Source organism: Pongo pygmaeus, chromosome 18, assembly GCF_028885625.2.
Source record: "Pongo pygmaeus isolate AG05252 chromosome 18, NHGRI_mPonPyg2-v2.0_pri, whole genome shotgun sequence".
Taxonomy (NCBI): Eukaryota; Metazoa; Chordata; class Mammalia; order Primates; family Hominidae; genus Pongo; species Pongo pygmaeus.
Genome location: NC_072391.2, coordinates 17,692,144 through 17,709,065, shown reverse-complemented (window position 1 = coordinate 17,709,065; position 16,922 = coordinate 17,692,144). Strand labels below are relative to the sequence as shown.

At 50.8% G+C, this 16,922-nt stretch overlaps 1 protein-coding gene across 2 annotated transcripts in view; it reads right to left on the bottom strand.

Moving 5' to 3' along the window:
• ABCC6 (ATP binding cassette subfamily C member 6) overlaps positions 1-16,922 on the bottom strand; it is a 74,003-nt gene that overhangs the window by 40,594 nt on the left and 16,487 nt on the right. For both annotated transcript variants that reach the window (XM_054455382.2, XM_063654348.1), the window contains exons 8-11: positions 14,182-14,385; positions 12,772-12,949; positions 8,801-8,962; positions 2,468-2,560 (exon numbers count right to left, since the gene is read on the bottom strand). In XM_054455382.2, coding sequence (XP_054311357.2) covers positions 2,468-2,560; positions 8,801-8,962; positions 12,772-12,949; positions 14,182-14,385 — 637 coding nt within the window. The remainder of the gene's footprint in view (positions 1-2,467; positions 2,561-8,800; positions 8,963-12,771; positions 12,950-14,181; positions 14,386-16,922) is intronic.

Here is a 16,922-nt window from a genome sequence, read left to right as displayed (position 1 = left end):
GAGGGAAAAAGAGAGATGAAGACAGGGACAGTTGAGAATTCTTCCCTGCACCCTGACAGCCACCCTTCAGCAAATCCCATTCATCTCACCAAACTGCGTCCCAAACCTGTCTGCCTCTCAGCATCTCTGACCCTCAGTCCTGGTCCAACCACCATCATCCTGTACCTGGACTTCTGCAGGAGCTGCCCCCAGACAATGTGCCCCATGGAGGAAGCCTCTGATGCCCGGAGAACAGAGGCAGCCTGAGCCCACCTGGGTATGGCACCATCAGGAAGGCTACCTGGAGGTGGTTGATGCCTGAGCTACATCTTTTTTTTTTTTTTTTTTTTACCTTTTACATTTTTTGTGGAGTTGGGGTCTCGCTATGTTGCCCAGGTTGGCCTCGAGTTCCTGGGCTCAAGTGATCCTCTGCCCTCAGCCTCCTAAAATGCTGGGATTACAGCCTGAGCTACATCTTAAATGACCAGGAAGTGGGTGCTGAGCAGGCAGAGGATGGGGGGATAGAGCTGGAGAAGAGGGAGGGGAGGGGCTTGAGACGGGGGTGGGGGGTAGGGGGTGGAGGCTGGGGGGTGGGGGGGTTGGGAGGGTTGGGGAGCAGCTAAAACCCAGGCACAGGGAATAGCATGACTCAGAGGACACTCAGTGTGGCCAGAGGAGCATGTTGGCAGGGTCACTTGGCACTTTAAGGTCAGGCAGAAGAATTCAGGGTCTCCTGTGCTTCACCATGGGGCGGGGGGGCATCATCAGAGGGGCAGCTGCCTGGAGAAGGTTTTTCTTTTTGAGACGGAGTCTCACTCTGTCGCCCAGGCTGGAGTGCAGTGGTGCGGTCTCAGCTCACTGTAACTTCCGCCTCCTGGGTTCAAGCGATTCTCCTGCCTGAGCCTCCCGAGTAGCTGGGATTGCAGGCGCCCACCACCACGCCTGGCTAAATTTCGTATTTTTTAGTGGAGGCAGGGTTATGCCATGTTGGCCAGGCTGGTTTTGAACTCCTGACCTCAGGTGATCTGCCCGCCTTGGCCTCCCAAAGTGCTGGGATTACAGGTGTCAGCCACTGTGCCCGGCCTAGAATGTTTTAGAGGAGGCCACGCAGGAGGCTGGAGAAACAGCACAGGTGACAGACGGACACTGGGACAGCTGGGCCAAGAGAGGAAATAAGTTCCTTCCCTCCATCCCCCATCCCTCTCTCTTTCCCACCTTTCTTTCCTTCCTTCCCTATCTCCTTTCTTCCTCTCTCCTTCCCTTTCTTCCTTCCCTCTTTCCTTTTCTTTCCTTCCTTCCCTCCCCCCTTTCTTCCTTCTCTCCCTCATTCCTTCTCTTTCTCCCTCAATTCTTTCCTTCCCTCCTTCCCTCTGTCCTTCCTCCCCTTTCCTATCTTTCCTTCCCTCCCTCCTTTTCTCTCCTTCCCCTCCCTCCTTCCTCTCCTTTCCTTCTTCCCTTCCTCTCTCCTTCCCTTCTTCCCTCCCTCCTTTCTTCCATAGTTGACAAACACTTATTGAGAACCTTCTGCCTGCCAAGCACTAACTAGGTGCCGAGTTGGCCCCAGTGAGGGCCTGTGCTGTTGCAAACTTCCAGTTAAGGAGAACAAGGCAATCAGCCCCTGCCGGGTACTTCCTGCAGGGCCCTGTAGGATGTGGGAAGTGCTGTGGGAGAAAAGAGCAAAAGCAAACCCAGGGCAGGCAAAGGAGAAGCTGCTGCTGGGAGGAGAGGGATGGACGTGCCGCTTCCTTGCTGGAGGGTGGTGAGGGAAGCCGCCCTGACTGCAGGAGGTGACGGAGGGTCTTCGGGAGTGAGGGTGATCCAGGCGGAGGGAACAGCTAAAGCGAAGGCCTGCAGGGATGTGTGAGATCGGGTAGGTTTGAGGATGGAGGAAGTGGAGGGGGAGGCAGGGAAGGGAGGGAGACGGGTAGAAGGTGAGGTTGGAAGCAATGAGGCCAGCTCAGGGCGGGTCTGGTGGGCCACTGTGGAGTCTTTGGTTCAGTCTGAGGAAAATGGGGCCACTGTGGGTCTGAGTAGAGGAGGGGTACAACGTATTCGGTTTGCATAGGTCTCCTCTGGCTGGGAGTGGAGAGGGGCTGAGGGCAGAAGCAGGGAGTGAGCCAGGGGGCTTGCTGCTGTGACCTGGGTTAGAGACTATGGGGTTTGGAGAGCCTGTGCTGGGAAGGGTGACATTCTGGATGCATTTTGAAGGTGACGCCAAGCAAATCTGCTGACAGATGGGATGTGAGAGCAAAAGGCATTGAACTGACCCAGGGCCTGTGGCCTGAACACTGGAGGGACAGAGCCACTGTCCATTGAGATGGTAGGGGGAGGGGCTGCAGGTCTGCGTGATGGGCAGCTCACAGACGACGAGAACAAAGCCAGACCCGTGGGCTCACACTCAACTCTCCCCCTCCCCATCTCCCACACCAGGACCTGTGGCTTCCTCCCTGCTTCCTGCCTGGTCCATCCCTTTCCCCAAAAGTCAAACCTGATGGTGGTTCCTCTTCTTGGTGATGAAGAAATTCAGAGGGAGGAGGCTCAGGAAGACAGCGATGGCAGTGAGGGCGGAGGGCCCCAGGAGCTGGGGACAGAAGGGACAGGATGTCAGGAGATCCCGAGGAGCCCAGCTATCAGAGGCATGTGAACCAGAGCAACTCCATCTTGAATAGGGGCTGGGTAAAATGAGGCTGAGACCTACTGGGCTGCATTCCCAGATGGTTAAGGTATTCTAAGTTACAGGATGAGATAGGAGGTCGGCACAAGATACAGGTCACAAAGACCTTGCTGATAAAACAGGTTGCAGTAAAGAAGGCGGCCAAATCCCACCAAAACCAAGATGGCTACAAGAGTGACCTCTGGGCATCCTCACTGCTACACTCCCACCAGTGCCATGACAGTTTACAAATGCCATGGCAACATCAGGAAGTTACCCCATATGGTCTAAAAAGGAAAGACATGAATAATCCACCCCTTGTTTAGCATATCATCAAGAAATAACCATAAAAATGGGCAACCAGCAGCCCTCTGGGCTGCTCTGTCTATGGAGTAGCCATTCTTTTATGTCTTTACTTTCCTAAAAAACTTGCTTTTGGCTGGGCACGGTGGATCATGCCCGTAATCCCAGCACTTTAGGAGGCCGGAGGCGGGCGGATCACCTGAGGTCAGGAGTTCGAGACCAGCCTGGCCAACATAGTGGAACACAGTCGCTACTAAAAATATAAAAACTAGCCAGGCGTGGTGGTGGGCACCTGTGATCCCAGCTACTCGAGAGGCTGAGGCAGGAGAATAGCTGGAACCTGGGAGGCGGAGCTTGCAGTGAGCCATGATCGCACCACTGTACTCCAGCCTGGGCGGTAGAGTGAGACTCTGTCTCAAAAAACAAACAAACAAACAAACACTTGCTTTCACGTTATGGACTCGCCCTGAATTCTTTCTTGTGCGAGATCCAAGAACCCTCTCTTGGGATCTGGATCAGGACCCCTTTCCTGTAACACAGCTGCAGATCCCGAAGGTGGTCAGACTTGGGCCGTAAGATGGAGATGTCAGGGAATCTGATAAGGGCAGCCACCAGGTCCCAGGGATCTGTGCTCATGGGGGTCTGCTGTGTCAGGAGATGCCTGCTGAAGGTGGGGTCCTTCAATGTCAGGGAGGGGAATGGCCCTCTTACACGATGGGGAGAGAGTTATATTCAAGACAGATCATGCACACACACAAGTGGGACTGGGGGGTGTTCCCAGCCACAACGGTAAAGTTGAGACCTATGGAATCAGGACCTGGTTCAAATCCTGACCCTGACACTTTTGAGTGTGGCCTTGGGGCAAGTCACCTCCCTAAGGTGCAATTCTCTTGTCTGCAAAATGGGAATAGAGTTGTTCTCATTTGGCATTTTCTCTTATTGCGTTTAATTATTTTCCTAATCTTCATTTCATCCCTCACGAGGGTTGTCAGATTTAGTAAATCATCATACAGGATGCCCAGTTACATTTGAAGATAAAGAGTGAGTAACGTTTTAGTCTAAGTCTCGTGCAATATTTGGGACATACACTGAGAAATTCTTCCATTTGTCTGAAACTCACACTTCACTGGATGTCCTGTGTTTTCTCTGGCAAACCTGCTCCCCCACCAAGGTGGTGATTTTGGGATAGTTATCTTCCCCCTCTCAGCTTTGGTTTCTATATCTGGAAAATGTGGACGTGGGGGGTAGAATAAATGATTTTTAAGTTGCTGTGACTTTGAGATTTCTTCACAGGTTATTTGGACCCATTGTCTCGACAAGCCCCACCCCAACTCCAGTCTGTGTGCCTCAGTTTCCCCTCTCAGTCTTTAGGAACACAACGTTTATTTATTTATTTATTTAGAGATGGATTCTTGTTCTGTGACCCAGGCTGGAGTACAGTGTCACAATCTTGGCTCACTGCAACCTCCACTTCCCAAGCGATTCTCCTGTCTCAGCCACCTGAGTAGCTGGGATTACAGGTGTGTGTCACTCTGCCTGGCTAATTTTTGTATTTTTAGTAGAGACGGGGTTTCACCATGTTGCCCAGGCTGGTCTCGATCTCCTGGCCTCAAGTGATCCACCCACCTCAGCCTCCCAAAGGGCTGATATTACAGGTTTGAGCCACCCCACCTGGCCTGGGAACACTATTTTCTAACCTTGGGCCAGTTTGTTTAATTTATGTGACAATGGCGCCACCTAGTGGCTCCATGGAGAAGTGCCCAGAGGGTAAACACCAGCCCACAGCAGGGCTTGGAAAATCACTCAAAGGAATGTGAGCAGAAGATGAACATCTCTGTCTGGGGGAAAAATGGTATCATTAAACTGTAGCAACCTCAATGTCCACCCCTCCTTCACCAAGACCTCATGGTGATGTTAGGAACTGTCTACCAAGAGGCAGGAAAAGTGCACAAGCAAAGTAACATGGTGCATTATCTTTGGATATCTTGTTGGTCTCATCTAATTTTTTTTTTTTTTTTTAGAAGGAGTCTCGCTCTGTTGCCCAGGCTGCAGTGCAGTGATGTGATCTCAGCTCACTGCAACGTCCACCTCCCGGGTTCAAGTGATTTTCCTGCCTCAGCCTCCCTAGTAGCTGGGATTACAGGCACATGCCACCACGCCTGGCTAATTTTTATATTTTCAGTAGAGACGGGGTTGGCCAGGCTGGTCCTGAACTCCTGACCTCAAGTGTTTTGCTGGCCTTGACCTCCCAAAGTGCTGGGATTACAGGCGTGAGCCACCGTGCCCCGCCTGGTCTCGTCTGATTTTTAGCAACGGTGGGGTCAACCTGATCAATTGCCCTGAATTTTCCCGTGTTCTTCCTCTCTCCCTCTCTTTCTTCCTAATGATGACATTTATGGACCGCACATCAAGCACTGTCTGAGTGCCTTATGTTGTAATTGCTAAGCACCTATTGTTTGCAAGCCCCTGGAATACAAGGTGAAGGCACTGGAAAATTTCCTGGCCCCTAGTCCTAGCAAAAACAATCATATGCATGAGCATTCAATTTTTTTTTTGGAGTATTCAACGATTATAATCAAAATGCCATTAACATTTTTTACAAGGCCAGGCACGGTGGCTCATGCCCATAATCCCAGCAGTTTGGGAGGCTGAGGTGGGCAGATCACCTGAGGTCAGGAGTTCCAGAACAGCCCGGCCAACATGGTGAAACCCGGTCTCTACTAAAAATACAAAAATTAGCTAGACGTAGTGATGCACGCCTGTAATCCCAGCTACTCAGGAGGCTGAGGCTGGAGAATCGCTTGAACCTGGGAGGCAGAGGTTGCAGTGAGCCGAGATTGTACCACTGCACTCCAGCCTAGGTGACACAGTGAGACTCTGTCTCAAAACAAAACAAAACATCTTTTACAATTTTTAGAAAGAGGGTCTTGCTCTGTCTGAGAGCTCGAATTCAGTGGCGTGATCATAGCTCACTGTAACCTTGAACTCCTGGGCTCAAGCGAGCCTCGTACCTCAGCCTCCCAAGTAGCTATGACTATAGGCGTGCACCACCACCGTGCCCAGTTAATTAAAAAAAATTTTTTTTAGGAAATTGAGATCATCCTGGCTAACATGGTGAAACCTTGTCTCTACTAAAAATACAAAAAATTAGCCAGGCGTGGTGGCTGGCACCTGTAGTCTCAGCTATTCCGGAGGCTGAGGCAGGAGAATGGCGTGAACCCAGGAGGTGGAGCTTGCAGTGAGCCGAGATTGTGCCACTGCACTCCAGCCTGGGCTACAGAGTGAGACTGCATCTCAAAAAAAAAAAAAAAAGTTTTTATAAAGACAGGATTTCTCTGGTTTTTATGTTGCCCAGGCTAGTCTTAAACTCTTGGCCTCAAGCGATCCTCCCCCCTCAGCCTTGATAGCCATTATATCTTAAACGTACCTAGCCAGGATTCAGGCATAGTGGCTAATGCCTGTAATCCCAGCTACTAGGGAGGCTGAGGCACGAGAATTGCTTAAACTTAGGAGGCAGAAGTTGCAGTGAGCCGAAATTGCACCACTGCACTAAAGTCTGGACAACAGAGTGAGACTGTCTCAACACAACAAACAAACAAACAAACAAACAAACACTTAACCAGGGCTCTGTAAACCATAGCATATAGTATCTATTACTGGAGATATATGGATCCCTCCACCTGTTTTCATACAGCCCATGAGCTGCACAAAAGTGTTTAATAGTTTTTATATTTTTAAACAGTTGAAAAAAATCAGGCCTGGCATGGTGGCTAATGCCTGTAGTCCCAGCACTTTGAGAGGCCTAGGTGGGTGGATCACTTGGGGTCAGGAGTTTGAGACCAGCCTGGCCAAAATGGCGAAACCCCATCTCTACTGAAAATACAAAAATTAGCCGGGTGTGGTGGCACACACCTGCAATCCCAGCTACTCGGGAGGCTGAGGTAGGGGAATCACTTGAACCCGGGAGGCAGAGGTTGCAGTGAGCCGAAGTTGCACCATTGCACTAAAGCCTGGGCAACAGAGTGAGACTCTGTCTCAAAAAAAAAAAATCAAAAGGATACATTTCATGACATATGAAAATGATACACAGTTCAAACGTCAGCATCCATAAATAGAATTTTATTGGAGGAATACCATGCCTGTTTGCTTAGTATGGTCTACGGCCACTTCTGCACTCCAAGGGTAGAGGTGAATATTTGCAGGAGAGACGGTATGGTCTCCAATGTAAAAAGCATCTACTGTCTTATCCTTTACAGAAAAATAACTAATGATAATATTACAAATACCTACAGGGTGCAGCTGTGTGCCCGGCACCATTTTAAGTGCTTTCTACATATGGGCTCATTTAATGTCTCAGCACGTCTGCGGCAGGGGTGCTACTGTTAATTATGATCCTCATGTTGGAGACAAGAACAGGAGGCACAGAGAAAGTAGGTTCCTTGCACACGGATTCACAACTGGTAAGTGGTCAGAAGAAGGATTTGAGCCTAGGCAGTTCCTGATACAGAGTCTAATTTTATTTTTATTTTTATTTATTTGTTGATAACAGAGTCTCACTCTGTCACCCAGGCTGGAGTGCAATGGCATGATCTCGGCTCACTGCAACCTCTACCTCCAAGGCTCAAGCGATTCTCCTGCTTCAGCCTCCTCAGTGGGTGGGATTATAGGCACCCGCCACTATGCCCAGCTAATTTTTTTATCTTTTAGTAGAGACGGGGTTTCACCATGTTGGCCAGGCTGGTCTCAAACTCCTGGCCTCAAGTGATCCACCCTCCTTGGCCTCCCAAAGTGCTGAGATTATAGGCTCGAGCCACCACACCCAGCCCAGAGTCTGATTTTAATTTAAAAAAACAAAACCCTATACCACAAAGTTAAAGGAATGAAGTTGGAAAGTAAATGTTTTGTTTGTTTTGTTTGGTTGTTTCCTGATGGCTACTTTGTGTTTTTTGAACACTAAATAACAATTTTTTCCCCCTAAAATGTTCTCCTCTTGTGTTTTGTGGACAGTGGCTGTGGTGGTGCCCCAGGGTTACTGGTAACTTCAAAACATGGTTAACTTGCCTACTGGGTACCCAAACAGCACATGGGGAAGTATCAATGTCATCGTCATCATCGTTGTCATCATCATTCTACAGAGGAAACTGAGGCCCAGAGAGGGTGAACTTCCTGCCCAAGGTCAAGTGAAGGTCATCCTTATTGAAGACTTTTCCCATTATATCAGACAATAGCAGGCAAATGGAGACAGGATTGGAGGAGGAGGAGAAGGAGGAGACGGGGGTGGCAGGGGAGGAGATAAAGGAGGAGAGGAAGAAGAAACGGAAGAGAAGGAGAGGGAAGAGGAGAGGGAAGAGAGGGAGGAGGGTAGAGGAGAAGAGGGGAGAAAGGAAGATGTGGGAGGGAAGATGACAGGGAGCAGAAAGGAAGAAAAAGGTAGAGCAGGAGAGAGGAATAGGAGGAGGAGGGGGAAGGAGGAAAAGGAAGGGGTGCAGGAAGAGGAGGGGGTGCGTGGGCAGAAGGTGGGGGAGATGCAGGAGGAGGGAGGGTACAGGGAGGGGTGCAGGAGGAGGGGCCAGGAGGAGGAGGCTGGGGCAGGGAGAGAGGGGAGGAAGACTTAGAAGCTTCTACACCAGGAGTGGAATCCGGGGTGATGAAGGCAGAACAAGGGTAAAACCTTTCACATGCCTCTCTGACACCAACCTGGTTCTCCCACAGCCTCAAACTTGCCCTAACCCTGGGGTCACAGTGGACCTCTTCCCGCCTCTTGAATGCTAAGTCAGGAGGAGGAAGGGTGGGAGGGGGAAGGAGGAGGGGGAGAAGGAGGGGTGGGGGACTCTGTTCAAATCCCGTCCTCCTCCCCTCGCATACCTGCCAGAGATAGACGAAGCAGACCACGATCCAGACAAGAGGCAGCCACAGCCCGTTGAGGTAGAGGACGCTCTCGGTCAGCCGCTGCACGTCCACGGACACCAGGTTGACCACGTCACCCACCGCACTGGCCTTTCTGGAGCCGCTAGACAGAGCCAGGACCTGGTAGGTGGGCAGAAGGAGAGAAGTAAAGTGGGGAGGCCGGGGCAGAGGGACACCCCAGGTGGCTTCTCCACCCACTGAGCCCCACTTCACGTGTCTGCGAGGTGGGTGAGTGAAGTCTCTTAGGCCAACGTCTCAGGGCTGTTTGAGGATCCACAGAGATGACAAAAATGAAAATCCTCCAAGATCCCTACAGCACGGGAGGCATAATAATGAATAACATGCACGAAAACACCAGATTAGCACGGATAATGGTGGCCATCTGCCAGTGCTCACCATGTCGCAGGCACCGTGCTAAATGAGCAGCCTCATCCTGTCCCGGGGTGCTCACAGCCGTGAATGGTACCAAGCAGGCACTACCATATTCATTCCATCTAATGCCAGGCCTGGTGCAGTGGCCTCTGCCTGTAATCCCACCACTCTGGGAGGCTCAGGTGGGAGGATTGCTTGATCCCAGGAGTTCGAGACCAGCCTGGGCAACATAGTAAGACCCAATCTCTACAAATACTTTTAAAAATTAGCCAGGGCGCCGGACGCTGTGCCTCACCCCTGTAATCCCAGCACTATGGGAAGCCAAGGTGGACAGATCACCCGAGGTCAGGAGCTTGAGACCAGCCTGGCCAACCTGGTGAAACCCTGTCTCTACCAAAAATACAAAAATGAGCCAGGCAAGGTGGCAGGCACCTGTAATCCCAGCTACTTGGGAGGCTGAGGCGGGAGAATAGCTTGAACCCAGCAGGTGGAGGTTGCAGTGAGCCAAGATCAAGTCATTGCATTCCAGTCCGGGCGACAAGAGCAAAACGCCGTCTCAGGAAAAAAAAAAAAAAAAAAAAAAAATTAGCCAGGCATGGTTGTGGTGTGCCTATGGTCCCAACTAGCTACTGGGGAGGCTGAGGTGGGAGGATCGCTTGAGTACAGGAGGTTGAGGCTGCAGTGAGCCATGTTGATGCCACTGCACTCTAGCCTGGGCAACAGAGCAAGACCCTGTCTTTAAAAAAAAATGCTATGGATAAATTGCTATTATTCTCTCACCAAGGAAAATACCACTTCCAATTAAATTAAGACATGTAAGAGACATCTCAATTTTGGAAGTATTAGAGTGAAAAAAACATGTGAGACTAGAATCAATGAAATGAATATTTACTAACTCCATTCTATGACTAAAGAAACAGGCACAGAGAAGCTGAGCAACTTGCCCAAAGTCACAGGCCTTGTAAGCTCCTACACAACGGATGGATTCCAGGGTGACGAAGGCATGACAAGGGTGAGACCTTTCACGTGCTTCTCTGACACAAACTTGGTTCTCTGGCAGCCTCACATCTGCCTTAACCCTGGGGTCACAGTGGACCTCTTCCAGCCTGTTGAATGCTAAATTCCACATGCAGTCCTCTCTTTGTGACTGTGTGAGGGAGTGAAGAAGTGATCCAGGAATGACTGGGCATAGAAATTCTCCACTTAGCAAGTCTTTGAATAGGGCCCGCTGTGTGATGCACACTGAGCTGGGAACTGAAAAATACAGCTGTTAACAACAGAGATGAGGCTTGCTCTCCTGGCACTGGAGTTTGAGGTGGGGAACAAGACTCTATAATAAAGATTTATGTAACTGCCTGGGCACAGTGGCTCACACCTGTAATCTCAGCACTTTGGGAGGCTGAGGTGGGTGGATTGCTTGAGGCTGGGAGTTCGAGATCAGCCTGGCTGATGGTGAAACCCCATCTCTAGTAAAAATACAAAAATTAACTGGGCATGCTGGTGGGCACCTGTAATCCCAGCTACTTGGGAGGCTGAGGCAGGACAATCGCTTGAACCCAGGAGGCAGAGGTTGCAGTGAGCCGAGATTGCACCACTGCACTACAGCCTGGGTGACACAGTGAGACTCTGTCTCAATAAGACAAAACAAAAATGTTTCTATAACTCCTGCTTTAATGGCAGTTATGATGAGTAACATAAAAAAGCAGCCCAGGTCGGGCACGGTGGCTCACGCCTGTAATCTCAGCACTTTGGGAGGCCGAGATGGGCGGATCACCTGAGGTCAGGAGTTCGAGACCAGCCTGGCCAACATGGTGAAACCCTGTCTCTAATAAAAATACAAAATTAGCCAGGCATGGTGGCGCACACCTGTAATCCCAGCTACTCAAGAAGCTGAGACAGGAGAATCACTTGAACCCGGGGGCGGAGGTTGTAGTGAGCCGAGACTGCACCATTGCACTCCAGCCTGGACAACAAGAACGAAACTCTGTCCAAAAAAAAAAAAAAGCCCAGGGGTTAGAGAAGAGGGATCTGATCTCATCAGGAGATCAAAGAAGGCCTCCCGGCAGGTGGGTAGGGAATAGGAAAATCAATGCCTGCTCATCAGGCGGCCTTCCTCTTAGGCTCAAGGAAATGTGGACTCTTAAGACAGGATAGGGCACACCCAGCTCTGGCATGCTCAGGGGAACACGAGCCTGGGACTCAGCACTCTGGCAGGACAGCATCAAGAGCTGCCCTCTCGGCCATCTAGGAGCTGTCCCCTCTGTCCCCTCCTCCCCTAGGTGACAGCTCAGGTGTCAGGGAATGAGACTTACATGGGACGGGACCTGCCCTGGCTCAGATGCTCCATACCCGACAGGAACCAATAGCTCTTGGGGCAGCAGTCCAGGGACTTAGCTTCCAGAGTCCCCCGAAGGGACAAGAGCTACTGCACAGAGAGAAGTCTAAAGCTATGGCCTCCAATCAGGTATTCACAGTCAACGGACAGAACTTCCAGCCCAGATGCAATTTGGATTTTTTTTTTTTTTTTGAGACGGGGTCTCGCTCTGTTACCCAGGCTGCACTGCAGTGGCGTGATCTCAGTTCACTGCAACCCGCACCTCCCGGGTTCAAGCGATTCTCCTGTCTCAGCTTCCTGAGTAGCTGGAATTACAGGCACACGCCACCATGCCTGGCTAATTTTTGTATTTTTAGTAGAGATGGGGTTTCACCATGTTGGCCAGGCTGGTCTTGAACTCCTGACCTCAAGTGATCCGCCTGTCTCAGCCTCCCAAATTGCTGGAATTACAGGCGTGCACCACTGTGCCCAGCCTAGGGGTCATTTTTACCATAAGCAGTATTGTCTGGGAACACAGCTGACAGGCCACCTTATCCGAAGGTTAATCCTTTATCCTCAAGGGGGAATGAGTGGAAGTTAAATTAGGCTCAAAAATTAAAATGAGATTAGGGGGAGTGGAAATGGTGTCTAGGCAGTGAGAACAACTGCAAAGGCCCCAGGGTGGATGGGTGCCTGGAGTGTTTGAGGAACTGAAAGGAGACCTGTGTGGCTGGAGGAGAGTGAACATGGGAGGAGGCGGGTGTGTGTGTGTGACGGGATGAGGTCAGAGACACCCTAGGGGCAGATCACACAAGACCTTACAGGAATAACTAAGGAGGTGAGACAGATCACTTGAGGCTAGGAGTTCGAGACCAGCTTGACCAACATGGCAAAACCTTGTCTCCACTGAAAATACAAAAATTAGCCGGGTATGGTGACACGTGTCTGTAGTCCCAGTTACTCAGGAGGCTGAGGCAGGAGAATCACTTGAACCCGGGAGGCGGAGGTTGCAGTGAGCTGAGATCGCACCACTGCACTCCAGCCTGGGCAACAGAGTGAGACTCCGTCTCAAAAAAATAAATACATATAATAAAGAGAAATAACTAAGGAAGTGAGAATGTTTCTTGAGTGACTCTAATAAGCAAGGACTGAATGCATTCTCAGCTGCTGATAACATTACTGCCTGCTCAGTGATATTGCTTTTCCTGGCCGGGAAGCCCTGCCCTCGTTCCCCAGGGCTCACCTTTCTGTACACCAGGCCAGTGATGGCCGACCGCAGCCTCATCTGTAGCACCTTGAGCCTGTACATGTTCTGCTGCTCAAACAGCGTTTGCAGGCAGGCCGAGAGGAACATCAGCATGGCGAGGAGGTAGCCCTTCCAGGCTGGAGGCTTGGGATCACCAATAAACTCCAGGAAAAGGCTTGCAGGGGAAGGAGGGAGAAGGTACAGTTGGTGAGAGGAGGTGCCCAAGGGCGTTGCCTTTGCCCAAACCACTCCAGGTGTGGAGGATCAGTTGGCCCAAACCAGTCCAGATGTGGAGGATCAGTCGGTGTGGTTGACTTTTTTGCAATAATGGTCTCCGTTATTTCCCCCACTGTCCATACTCCTTTTCAATCTGACTGCAGCTTCTCAAGATCAAGAGGTGGAGTTTTTGTCCCCACTTGTTATAGGCTAAATTGTGTTCTCACAAAGTTTATATGTTGAAGCCCCGACCCCCAATACCTCTGAATGTGACTGTATTTGGAAATAGAGCCTTTAAAGAGGCAATGAAGTTAAAATGAGGTCATTAGGCTGGGCCCTAATCCAATCTGACCGGGGTTCTTTTAAGAAGAGGAAGTGTAGACACACAAGGAGACACCAGGGGGCGCACACAGAGGAAGGACCACATGGGGACCCAGGGGGGAGGAGGTGGCCAACTGCAAGCCAAGGACAGAGGCTTCAGATGCAACCACCTTGCAGATACCTAATCTCAAACTTCCAGCTTCCAGAATCATGAGAAAATACATTTCTGTTGTTCAAGCCACTCAGTCTGTGATGCTTTGTTATGGCAGCTGAGCAGACACCACTTGCATCTGTGCTGGCTACAAAACCGGCTTTAGCCAACAGAGTACAGTGGTGGTAATGCCATGTTGGCCCTGAGCCTAGGCCTCAAGAGAAAATGTGGCTTTTGGCCTATTTCTTAGAACCCTCCCAAGCAGCCACATGAACAAATCTGAGCTAGCCTTTTGGAGGATGGGGACCCACATGGAGCAGAGACAGCCATCCCAGCCTCAGATACACAACTGCAGGCACATGAGAAAACCCAGCCAAGAAAAGAAGAACAACCCAGCTGAGCCCAGCCGACATTACTGACCCACATTACCATGAACTAAATAAAAGAATGTTTGTAATTTTAAGCCACTCACTTTTGGGGCATTTTACAGCAAAAACTAATTGATGCAGTCAGGTAAGAGCTTGCTTATTTGCCCTTCTGGGGGTCAGTCACTTTCTCATTAATCCATTTCCCTTCCTCAGTATCCTTCTCACCCACCCTCCAGTGTCCCGAGCACCAGATGTATAGGCAGAGGCAGGAGATCTGAAGCCCTCTGGCCCTGGAAGGATGCCACTAAGAGACCACCCACCTTAGCAGGGCACTTGAGGTCTGGGACTCACCTGAGCAGCTTGGGGACAGTGAACCTGAAGACATCACTGATGACGAGGCTGAGGGTCCCCAGGAGGAAGGTAGAATGGAACACCTGCCAGATGGCCTTCAGCAGTGGGCCCCACTGGCTCCCTTCTTGCCGTAGGAAGGGCTCGGTCTCTGGAACCTTCATGCCACTGCCGCCTTTCCTTTTAAATGCTGTTGCCTTGGTGTGCCTGAGGGGAGGGGAGAGATTAGCTCTGGGTCCCATTTTATACTCTCAGCTGCCAGCGGCAGGGCCAGGCGTTAAAGGGTTGTTTTCCCAACAATGGAGAGGGGTGAGTGTGGATCCAGCCTGGCTCCCTCACCTGTTCCTCCTTATCACCCTGAGTACCCACTTAAGAGACAATCACGGGAGTTGGGGGGCAGGGCAGGAGGGCACTCTGAGGCCTCTTAGATGGCCATGCGAAAGCACACGTGTTGAGCACCCACTATGTGCCAGGTACTCCCCAGTCATCCTAAGACCACCGAGAAGCCAGGTGTTGTTCCCATTTCACAGATGAGAAAACTGGGGCTCAGAGAAGTGAACTAGCCCAAGGGCACACAGCTGAGAAGTAAAAGAACTGGAATTTGATTCCAGCTTTCTGCCTCCAGAGCCCATGCACTTTTGTTTTGTTTTGTTTTTGTTTTTGAGACGAAGTCTCACTCTGTTGCCCAGGCTGGAGTGCAGTGGTGTGATCTCGGCTCACTGCAACCCCACCTCCCGATTCAAGTGATTCTCCCACCTCAGCCTCTCGAGTAGCTGAGATTACAGGCAAGTGCCACCATACCCAGCTAATTTTTGTATTTTCAGTAGGAGACGGGGTTTTGCCACGTTGGCCAGGTTGGTTTTGAACTCCTGACCTCAGGTGATCTGCCCGCCTTGGCCTCCCAAAGTGCTGGGATTACAGATGTGAGCCACCACACCTGGCCTCTCATGTACTTTTCAACCTATCGTGTTGTCAACCTGGAGGAAGAACAGCACCCCGTCCCCAACACACACAACCAACCAGCCCTTAGGTGGTTTTGAACTGGGGGAGAATCACGGCTGATGGGCATGGGGCCTGGTGCTCTAGCTCTGGGTAAAAGTGCAGACAGAAGCTCAGGCTGTCTCAGGGTAATAAGATCCCCAGCCTTTGGCCATAACCAGGGGCCACAGAGAAGAGCTAAGGTGAGGGAGGGAGAGGAGGAGATATGGGGAGGCCTGAGGGCCCCACTGAGGCAGGTCAGAAGCCCTGGGCCATAAAGGAGAGGCTGGGGCAATGCAGCTGCTGACAGTCTGGTTGCTGTGTGGTCCTGGGCGGGCACACTGCTCCTCTCTCTGTGTGTGAGAGGATGGCTGTGGTCCCCCGCTGAGTCCCCTGTGGCTCTGACAAGCTATAAGGTTGTCAGTAATTTTTTTTTTTTTTTTTTTTTTTTGAGACGGAGTTTCGCTCCTGTCGCCCAGGCTGGAGTGCAGTGTAGCAATCTCGGCTCACCACAACCTCCGCCTCCTGGGTTCAAGCAATTCTCCTGCCTCAGCCTCCCGAGTAGCTGGGATTACAGGCACACACCACCATGCCTGGCTAATTTTTGTATTTTTGGTAGAGACAGGGTTTCATAACGTTAGCCAGGCTGGTCTTAAACTCCTGACCTCAGGTGATCCACCTGCCTCGGCCTCCCAAAGTGCTGGGATTACAGGTGTGAGCCACCATGCCTGGCCACTTATCGGTAATTTCAATCCCCATTACAGATCTGTGACCCGGGCACACGTGCTGGGATCAGCTCTTTACATGAAGGAGCTCACTGACTCCCCTGAATCCCTTGCCAGGTGACCATTATTAGGCTCTCCATTTTACAGAAGGGGAAGCTGAGGCTCTGAGAGGTGGTGACAGCCGCCCGAGGTCACACAGCAAGGGCAGAGCAAGGATTTGAGACTAGATCTTGATTTATGGTTCGTAGAGGGTTTCTTGTGCACTAAGGACCCCCAACCTCACCATAATAAAATAATAATTAAAAAAAAGAAGCATAAGAAAAAACCTCTGGTGAGCTCAGGTGGCCAGACCCTTCAAGGCCAAGGTCTTTGTCCCACATTATTGGTCTGATCTGGTGTTTGGTTTGGCATCTATGGAGGGTTGTGGTTCAGCTCTGTTACTGAGTGGGTGTGGCCTGCTGCTCACAAATATTTTGGCATTTGGGTCTCAAAGCCAAGAAGATGCCCTTTCCATACACAGAGCATCCCTGGCCACCCCTTCCTGTCTGATTCTGCCATTTAATTCACTGCCTTCACAGCCATGCCCATAGCTCCAACCCTCTCTTTGTCTCGTTAGAACCCCAGGTGGGTAGACTTTGCCTGTGTTTTCCACCAAGATGTCCCTAGTATCGAGCCCAGCTCCTGCACACAGTAGGAGCTCAATAAACACTTGTCAAACCAATGGGAAAAACAGATTGAGTGATGTGTGCAAAGGGCCTAACAAGAGTGCCCCCCGCACATACTGTTATAAAAATTTATAGAAGGAAGGAAGGAGCTTGGCTGGATGGACAGAACTTGGCTTTAGAGCTAGGAGACTGTGGTTCCAATGCCTGCTCTGTCTCCTCTCCTCTGAGCCTTAGTGTTTCCATCTGCAAAATGGGGTCGGGGAAGAGTTGACTGGAAAGTTTTCTTTCTGGCTGAGGTTTTGCTCAGTTCTATTTGAGCTGTTTGTCCCAGAGAGTCAGTGTGTTCAGCCTGCAGGCTCCATAGCAAGCATTGTCC